Source organism: Glossina fuscipes, unplaced genomic scaffold (genome assembly GCF_014805625.2).
Source record: "Glossina fuscipes isolate IAEA_lab_2018 unplaced genomic scaffold, Yale_Gfus_2 42, whole genome shotgun sequence".
NCBI lineage: Eukaryota > Metazoa > Arthropoda > Insecta > Diptera > Glossinidae > Glossina > Glossina fuscipes.
The window spans coordinates 2,151,360-2,160,250 of NW_023998426.1; the positions used below are offsets into that span (position 1 = coordinate 2,151,360).

The window sequence follows — 8,891 nt, forward strand, 5'->3', positions numbered from 1 at the left end:
AGAATGAAAAATGCATAGCGGTGGGTATACGAGATTCGGCGTCCGCCGAATATAACTTTTTGACTTATTTTCTTATAACGACTTATCAAAGTAAGGCGTTGCCTGCTTAGTGGCCGCAAAAGTGGTCTGATTCAAACCTTATCCAGTAGCCTTCACCTTCAAGTCAAAACACGTGAGGTTTATCAAAATATCTCAAAAATTGTGGGCTGAACACAAAAATATAGGGACAAATATTAGACAGACAGGTGATAAAATAAAAGATGAGTTTATCTCAAGTACTTCTTAGAGTTACAAGCTTTCGCACAAACTTAATACATCGTCTACCGCAAACGCTGTAGGGTATAAATACGTATTTATTTTCTATTGTTGATTAATCATGTCCGCCCAAACATTTGCATGACTACCTATATATTGACATTCTCAAAGGAAGCAAAATCGGAATCAATGAAACTTGGATCAATTCCACATATAGTGGGAAAAATTTCGCTATCTTACTTCGGTAGCGATCTTACTTCCCCCTCTTTTGTTATATCAGCAAGTTTACGGTTCAATAGTTCCAAAAAGTAGGACTCGTTCCATTTTACATAAAACGCAAAATTAATGATCGTCGACATCAAAACCGAATAATCGCATCTTTAAGGCGATTCTGCATGCTTGGAATAGTAAGTAAGGTATTATGAACTATTATATTATGTGTGAATGGCATAAGTAGCATTCAGTGGTTAGATATGAGACTCCGGATTGTTCATACTATGTGGTAAGCTTCTATTTCTTTGATCTGGATTGCTTGCATCGCGACAATCAACAGATATATAAATAAATAATACCATTGAAGGCGGATTTGTAGGGAAAATGTCCACATTATGCAAAAAACTCCCGACAGATTAATTACTTAGCAAAATTTGCCCGATTGTACGAGCTGCTGCTCGATTTCTTTATTTTGCGCTTTGAAAACTCCGAATTTTTCGAAAGTTGGCAAAAATTAGTAAAGAGAAATTGATCCGCAGGTCATGAAATCGGTCAAATTTTGGAAATTTTTTAAAAATTTGTAAAATTTTTTTTTTTTAAAACGAAGGAAAACTACCTATTATTTAAAATAATCTTTTAATTGAATATCTTTATACTAATCTAAGTTATTTTATAGTAAATTAAACAGTTTTAATTTTTTTTTAATAAAAATAAGCAAAGACTAAACTACTACCTCCCTTCATACCGCTGGTTATATCGATAGAAGTAGTAGATTTATTCCCAAGGCGGGGAGACGAAGAGAAGCCCATCTTGCACCAACAGTGTTTTCACTGTTAGTAAAATAACCAGACATTTTTGTATCGCCATCCCGCAACCGTATGGTAATTAACCGTCTATAATTTTTCCAGAATTATGAACGGATGAATTCTGTTCGATAATCATAATATTAAAACCGAGCTATGATTCCCGTTTCTTTAATGTCATCAAAGGACTAGAAATTCTGAACTTAACATACTCCGGGAAATTTCTGTAAACTGAAATTGCAGTACCACCACACTGGGAAAATTGAAGCGCGTGCAAATGTAAACAAAAATTCGAATTTGCAACAACAAAATATACACGGTATAATTTTACAGCAACAAAATACACATGGTATTACTTTCACAGCAACAAAATACGTAAGTTACTATTCTTACAGCAACAAAATATATATGTAAACAATGGCACGTGCGTGGCAAATGTAAACAAAAATTACAATTTTCAACGACAACCACACGCGGTATTATTTTTACAACAAAGAAAACTGGATCTTAAACAAAGGAACAAAAAAATTCAAAAGCGGGAAACCAGAAATAGGAATGTTGCCAGCAGCAAAATGAATAATTAAAAAAATATTTTACAGCAATTCTGTTAGTTCGTTCAGTATTTATATTAGCCCCTGCATAAGGAATGTAAAGCAAAGTCAATATTATTTGAAGTCAATTTAAGTGAATTTATATCTCAGCAAACTGAAAAAATTTCAAAAATTTTTGAAATTTAAAATTTTTTTTTTTTTTTTAATAAAATTATAAAATTATTATTATATTTTATAGAAAGAAAAGTAAAGCCACATCTCGTGCTACGGACTTAAAATCTCTTTGTATACGCAATTTTACGGAAGTTTTAATTATTAAACATATTAATTTATATAAAAAACTAACCGAAAAGAATAAGCTAACTCTCTGATCCTAATGAAATTCCAACTTTTATTCTTGAAAATAGAAATATAAGATATAATATAATTTTCAGTCTCCTAGTGTATATTCCTTTCTCTAAATAAACTAAATTTTTGATTAAATATTCTAGAAACAAACTAAAATTATTGAAATCAATGATAACTTTATAACATATTGCCTATGCAAGATCCGGTTTTGCTTTGGTTTGCTTATACAGACGCAACATAACAATGTAAGAATGTAGTGTGTTAAAGTGGCCAGGTTACCACTTTATGAACATCTGGCAATGCTGCAATTTGCTATACTACAGTTTTGCATTATTACTGAAGTGAATATAATTTTCCTTTAAATTGTAAAAATTTTGCAATAGAAATTTCTTAAAAGAAACACTGATCGATTCCCGAAGACTACAAACTCAAAATCGAAACAAGCAAACATAAAGAAAACAAACTTTGGATGCTCTGGATGCTGGAAGACTAAGGAGGTGTTAAGTTCTATATTGCTTGGTAATTTTCAATGGACAATAACCCAACACCAGGAACACCAGACAATGGCGAGGATTTCCTAAGCCGTAATATACTTTTTTTACGAGAATTTGGTGCAGAACAGGTGAGAGTTGTTTTCCGAAGTGTCCTGAGAGACTTTAATCAACCAAATGAAATGCCTGTAATCAGAAGAAAACCAGATTTAAGAATATTTCGCGTAAGTACATCAGTTGAAACAAGTGAGGAAGGCAAATTGACCTAATTGTTTTAGCATACAATGATGTACAAAGAAATTAAAGCGCTATGTGGTTTGCCAGCGACCAGCAAAAAACCTAGCGAAAGCTGGTCTTTGACGCGAGCTTTAATGAAACGTGAAAATGGCATGACGGGATTTCGAACAGGGTCATTCACAGATAATCAACAACGACGCATTGCGAATCTGTTCATTCCCAACAAAAAAATCGACCGTTTGATGTCACTTGAGTCCAAAATATTTGTATGCAAGTTCAATTCAGATGGAAGCAAACTGATCACTGCCTCCCAAGATGACATTATTCGTATATTTGATGCTTCCAAAGGCACATATTACCGCATTAAACGATCCGAAATGAGAAACGTTAATTCGAGTATTTTAGATATAGATTTTAGTCCATGCAGTCGTTATTACGCATACTCTACCTGTTTAAACTATTGTGAGTGTGAAATAAAGAAATGTTTTTGAAATTTTAGTGACTAATAATATCTTAACGATTCTTCCAGTTTTTGTGGTGCCGACGGATTCAGCCTCTAATCACATTCAGTTGTATGATGTAAACATAGGCCGTAATCGGACAGCAATGTTTTCAATACGATTTTCCCCTTCCGATGGAGGACGCACCCTAGTTGGTGGTTGTGATAATTCCACAATTTTTATATGTGATCGAGAAACTAGCTCTGTGCGAGCTCTTCGAACCCAACATTTCTCATCTGTAGACATAAATGCAATCAGTTACGTTAGCGATCAAGATTCCAATCTGGTTGTCAGTGGTTGCAGTAACGGTTTTATTAAATTATGGGACTTACGATGCAATTATCGTGCAGATAAATCCGCTAGCGTTTTCGTGGGACATCTTGATGGTATCACGTACATTGATCCTCGCAACGATGGCCACTACCTATTGAGCAATGCGCGCGACCAATGCATCAAAATTTGGGATATACGCCAACCGACACCAAATAGCCAAGTACAAAAAAATCCAACTAGCCCCCTAATAGAATGGGATTATCGCTGGGGTCAACCACCACGGGAATGTATAGAATTAAATATGCAAGACCACTACTACAGATACTAATTAGTTTATATTACAGACTATAATCCAAAAGTAGTTTTAGATGGCGACGTCAGTATAATGACCTATCGAGGGCACCGGGTGTCAAAGGCTCTGTTACGTGCTAAATTTTCACCTAGACTTCAAACTGGTCAACGGTACATTTATACAGGTTGCAGTACCGGTAGGATTATTGGTAAGTGAAAAACAATTACGCAGAACATTTATCTCTTTTCATTGACACATAGCTTTCAAAGCCTTAAATATCGCGATGTAACGTGAATAAATAATTTTATTACTCTTTTAGTTTATGACGTACTCACAGGCAATATAAAGGAGGCTATCGAGAGTCATCGCAACGTGGTTAGTGATCTAGATTGGCATCCACACCGTTCGGAAATAGTCTCAGCATCGGTAAATATCTCACACTAACAGAATCGAATACAAAATTCTCAGACTTTAACAAAATCGAATGCAAAATTCCCACACTTTAACAGAATCGAATACCTATTTATCGACATTTTCATTCGAAGCGTTGCAATTTATTGAAATCAACTCTCCCTTCTGTCTCTATTTTGAACGCACTTTTTTTATAAATCCTATGGTAAAATATTTACATAGTGTTCTTGTACAAATATGTCTGATACAAAAATTATAAAAGAAAAAAAAAAAGTAGATCTATTGCACACCTGCGGTATTTGCTCACATTGGCAGCACGTATGTTTACCCTCATATTAATTTATATGGTATGATAATCGCCATTCTTCTTTTTTCTCTTTGAACGTAACGTACATTTGTAACGTAACATATATATATTTATATATAATGTATATGTTCATATATTTGTATATAATATATATATAAAATAAAATATTTTTTTTTTTTTCTTAAATCTCTTTTTAGTGGGATGGCCACGTGAAACTCAACGGATATCGTAACAAACCTAATCTTAAACGACACAATCCAGAGAAAACCAGTCGTCCGCTACGCAGATCTCGGCGTATAGCCGACAGACAAAGACAATCGTATGAAGAAAGCGATGAAGGTGACGAGGTAATATCCAAATAAGTTTCAACATTTTTTTCTTTGCTTTTAATTGAAATGTAATTTTTTATTTTTCCATCTTTTCTAGCTTAACAATTGGTAGCATGCATTTTAAGAGATTTTCGTGAGGATGCAATGCAGAGAGTACGTACAAGAACTTACCCAGTTCACATACATAAAAGTGACGTGACAGTTCAGTACAAGTCTTACAAATTTTTACAAAATGGCTGAAATACGAGTTTTCACGGAGCTTTGTGATTATTAATCTTATTTTCAGCACTTTCCAGAACTGTTGCACCAAACTTTACATATAGATTTTATTAAAATGTTAATTTTCTGTATATTTATTCTATTGTGTTTTTAAACGGTCTACATGCAAACAATTTTTGGCTTATTGTTAGTTATCAGATTGGTTGAAAGGCACTTTTCCTTTTCCAAGATTTCACGTACAATTTTGGCCGTTTTTGTTTATGTTTTTTAGCTTGTATTAGTTGTTTAACATAACTTTGGTAAGTTTTTTTTGGCTTCTCTAATTGATCGTATTTATCAAGAGTGCACTTCCACAGATTTGTTATTCGCTCTTCATCGTTTTTCTTATCTTGGACGTCCAAAATAGTGTCCGCGTTTAGCGAGTAACCTTCGACTTGTGATAGAGAAGACCCAGGAAACTTTTGTAAATCAGCGTTTCGGAATTTTTCAGCACAAAATGAAGAAATCTCGTACATATTGGATTTCTCATGTTTTTTGCATATGCTGTTAAGAGATGATTCCTTGAAACTAAACTTTTCAAGCTCATCTAAGCCTGCGTTAGCGTCACAATTTTGTACAATTAAACTATCATGGTTTATTTCGCTTTCAGATTGATGTTGAGGTTTTTTGGAGGGACAGTCCTTTCCATTTTCTTCATTCTGCACCAAAAGTCGCTTTCTTTGTTTCTTAGAATTCTTTTCTTTGTTTTTAGGTTTATTATATTCTTCTTCTGTGGGAGATGTCCAGGTATCAACAGTAGCCTCATTTACTGCAGGAACTTCTCCTGTATCTGTATTATTTTCAATTACTTCGCCTATCGCACGAACTTTTTTTTTAACAGCTTTATTCGATTCCTGAACTCCTTTGGCCTTCCGTTTCACTCTATTAACAGGTGCCGGGATAGTTTCTAGATCGACTTTCGTTAAATTACTATCGTCCGCTTCTGTATCGTTGGACTTCGATGCCGGTTTAACAATCTTTTCTTTTGAGTAGTCTGTGTTTTCCGCCAAAGCCCAACTTTTTGACACTAATTGTTCGAACATCTCTAGCTCGTGCCCAACATCGCCTAATACATGAAAATTTCTTGTATCTGCATTATTTTCAAATGTTTCGTGTACGGCATGACTTTCCCGCTTATTTGACTTCTTTTTAACATCTTTGTCTTTTCCCTGGCCCCCGATGGCAGCTTCCTTCCGTTTCAGTCGACTGGCTTCTGCCGGGACAGCTTCAATGTTGATTTTTGCTAACTTACCACTATCTGCTTCTGTATCACTAGATTTAATTACTGATTTAACAGGGTTTTTCTTTGACAAAGGCTGTGAGGAATCGGCATCGGTTGCTAAAGCGCTTTTTTCTGCATCAAATTGTTTAAAAACCTCTAACTCATCTCTAAGGTCGCTTAACGCATGCATTTCAACTGCTTCGTCGACCACATGAACTTTCTGTTTACTTGGCTTCTTTTTGACAGCTTTGTTCGATTCCTGAACTTCTATGGCGCTTTTGTTCTTTTTTTCTCCAGTGATATGTGCCACAACATTTTCTACGCTAAGTTCCGCTGAATTACTATCGTCCGTTTCTGTATCGTTGGACTTAGATAACGGTTTAACAATCTTTTTCTTTGACGAAGTCTTTGAGGGTTCTCCGCTATCCGCCAAAGCGCAACTTTTTGAATCAAATTGTTTGAACACCTCTAGCTCGTTCCCAACAACGTTCAATACATGAACTTTTTTTGCATCTGCATTATTTTCAACTCCTTCGTGTACGGCATGACCTTCCCGCTTACTTGATTTCTTTTTGACAGCTTTGTCCGCTTCCTGAACTTCTATGGCAGTTTTCTTCCGCTCTACTCTAGTGATATCCGTCGCGGCAGCTTCTATGCCGATTTTCGTTAAATTACTATTCTCTGCTTCTGTATCGCTAGTCTTTATTAAAGATCTTTCACTAGATGTAGATACTGGTTTAACAGACTTTTTCTTTGACGAAGGCTTGGAAGAATCTTCATCAGTCATTAAAGTGCTAGTTTGTGCAGCTAGTTCTTTGAACGCCTCTGACTTATCCGCAACATTATCATTAACTAGTTTTCTTTGATGCTTTAATTTTAGGATTTCTTTTTCATTTATAAGGCAATCACTATCTTTCCTTACTTTCTTTTTTTTCATATTTTCTTTATTTACATTATCTTCAATAATGTCCTCGCTTGGCATCGTATTAAAAGGATTCGTTTCATAAGTTATCGCTTTTGACGCAACGGGCGAAGTTTTTATATCCCCTTGGTTGGTAACTTCTTTTTTTTCCGTAAACGTTTTGCCAAATATATTTGCCAAATCTTTCTCGCTATATTGAGAGAGGTCTTTGCCTTTAGTAAATTTTTTATAATGAACTCGGGCCTTACTTTTTCTTGAGCGTTCCTCCAATGACATGCCACTAGTTTTTTCTTTAAGTTTCTTAGAGGTATCTGTTGCCGTTTCTATGCTTTCTCTGTTGCTTCGAAAAGGATTAATTCTAGTTGTATCACTTTCAGACATTTTTTCACAATTTGCATTCCCATCATTTAATGATTTGAGTAAACCGTTAAAGCAATCTTCATGCTGCGTCCATTGGTCATCGCGATCTTGAAAGCCCAAACCTCTGTTGTCAAGTTTGTAACGTGGCCTTACGAAATCCTGGATGCCATCTTCGTTCACACCCAGTCCTTTGCCCTTTGCCCAACCCATCTTCTCTAGCATTCTACTTCCGAAACGATTTGCATCTGAAAAATTATAAATTAAAAACTGTTTCATAAATAAAATTCATCGCCAATTTCACCTTCATAGAGTGGTTGTGCCCGTGGCGTCAAAATATAGCCCCTTTTTTGACGTGGTTCTGCCAACATATTTATCTACAATAAACAATTCTGCTTCCTTTTTTTTGTTGGTTTATAAAAGAAGAACAGATAAAGCCTACAAATTGAGAGGCCTGCACACCAGTAACGTGAAATGTAGAAATTTTTCTGATTATTCACTTTGTTAAGTCGCAATTTGAATTGCTTTAGCTCTCAATAAATACAAATTAAAAAAAAAAAAGTGCTCCACGTGTAAGATCGACATAATCTTCTCTAAAGCTAAATTAGTAAATAATGTATCGGCTCGTATTGTAGCGCGAGGTATGGTATACTTTCGTATAGTACGATAAATAACAAACAGGTCTTCTTGATACTCGCAAACACCTCCAAGTACGGAAGGTTAACAGCTGTTTTCTTTTATAAATGGAACTCTAAGCAACCAAACTAACGACTCTGGATAATCAAACTAATGCGCAACATGAGCTATTTGACTTACATTGGTCTTCATACGTATATGTAAGCGTTACCCGCACCTTTCGTGCATACGTACAGCAAACAAATTCGAAAATGAAACGTGACGAATGCAATGCATAAATGGCGCCCTTAATTGTTAACCAATAACAAAATGTTCTTGGGGAATAAACAATTTCTCTATTTTTACTATGGTTTAGAAAGTCGTATACCTACTACGCCAGATAAGCGAATTTGTCAACTAGAAAAGATAATGGAAGAAATGTTTGAAATCGTGTGTGAAAAATAAATAGTCGTCAAATCGTTGAACAAGGGAACATATTCACGAATC

The 8,891-nt window shown here is 35.1% G+C and overlaps 2 protein-coding genes across 2 annotated transcripts; one reads left to right on the top strand and one right to left on the bottom strand.

The window, feature by feature from the left end:
* The first annotated feature begins 2,482 nt into the window (after positions 1-2,482).
* On the top strand, positions 2,483-5,198 carry LOC119636930 (DDB1- and CUL4-associated factor 11). Its single transcript, XM_038032657.1, has 7 exons — positions 2,483-2,885; positions 2,940-3,360; positions 3,428-3,958; positions 4,016-4,171; positions 4,283-4,389; positions 4,879-5,028; positions 5,108-5,198. Exons 1-7 carry the CDS (start codon positions 2,700-2,702, stop codon positions 5,120-5,122), a joined length of 1,566 nt encoding a protein of 521 aa, XP_037888585.1. The 5' UTR covers positions 2,483-2,699; the 3' UTR covers positions 5,123-5,198.
* On the bottom strand, positions 5,053-8,358 carry LOC119636929 (probable replication factor C subunit 1). Its single transcript, XM_038032656.1, has 2 exons — positions 8,074-8,358; positions 5,053-8,017 (listed from the first exon to the last, which is right to left on the bottom strand). The coding sequence occupies exons 1-2, from the start codon at positions 8,138-8,140 to the stop codon at positions 5,424-5,426; spliced, it is 2,661 nt and encodes an 886-aa protein (XP_037888584.1). The 5' UTR covers positions 8,141-8,358; the 3' UTR covers positions 5,053-5,423.
* Between the last annotated feature and the right edge of the window lie 533 nt (positions 8,359-8,891).

What these genes read in the sequence shown, in the direction of transcription:
- LOC119636930 (XM_038032657.1), top strand. Translation starts at nt 2,700, where the DNA reads ATGGACAATAACCCAACACCAGGAACACCAGACAATGGCGAGGATTTC. An exon ending in CTCTACCTGTTTAAACTATT is followed by an intron (nt 3,361 to 3,427) that starts GTGAGTGTGAAA and finishes CGATTCTTCCAG; the next exon opens with TTTTTGTGGTGCCGACGGAT. An exon ending in CAGTACCGGTAGGATTATTG is followed by an intron (nt 4,172 to 4,282) that starts GTAAGTGAAAAA and finishes TTACTCTTTTAG; the next exon opens with TTTATGACGTACTCACAGGC.
- LOC119636929 (XM_038032656.1), bottom strand. Translation starts at nt 8,140, where the DNA reads ATGTTGGCAGAACCACGTCAAAAAAGGGGCTATATTTTGACGCCACGG. An exon ending in GGCACAACCACTCTATGAAG is followed by an intron (nt 8,018 to 8,073) that starts GTGAAATTGGCG and finishes ATAATTTTTCAG; the next exon opens with ATGCAAATCGTTTCGGAAGT.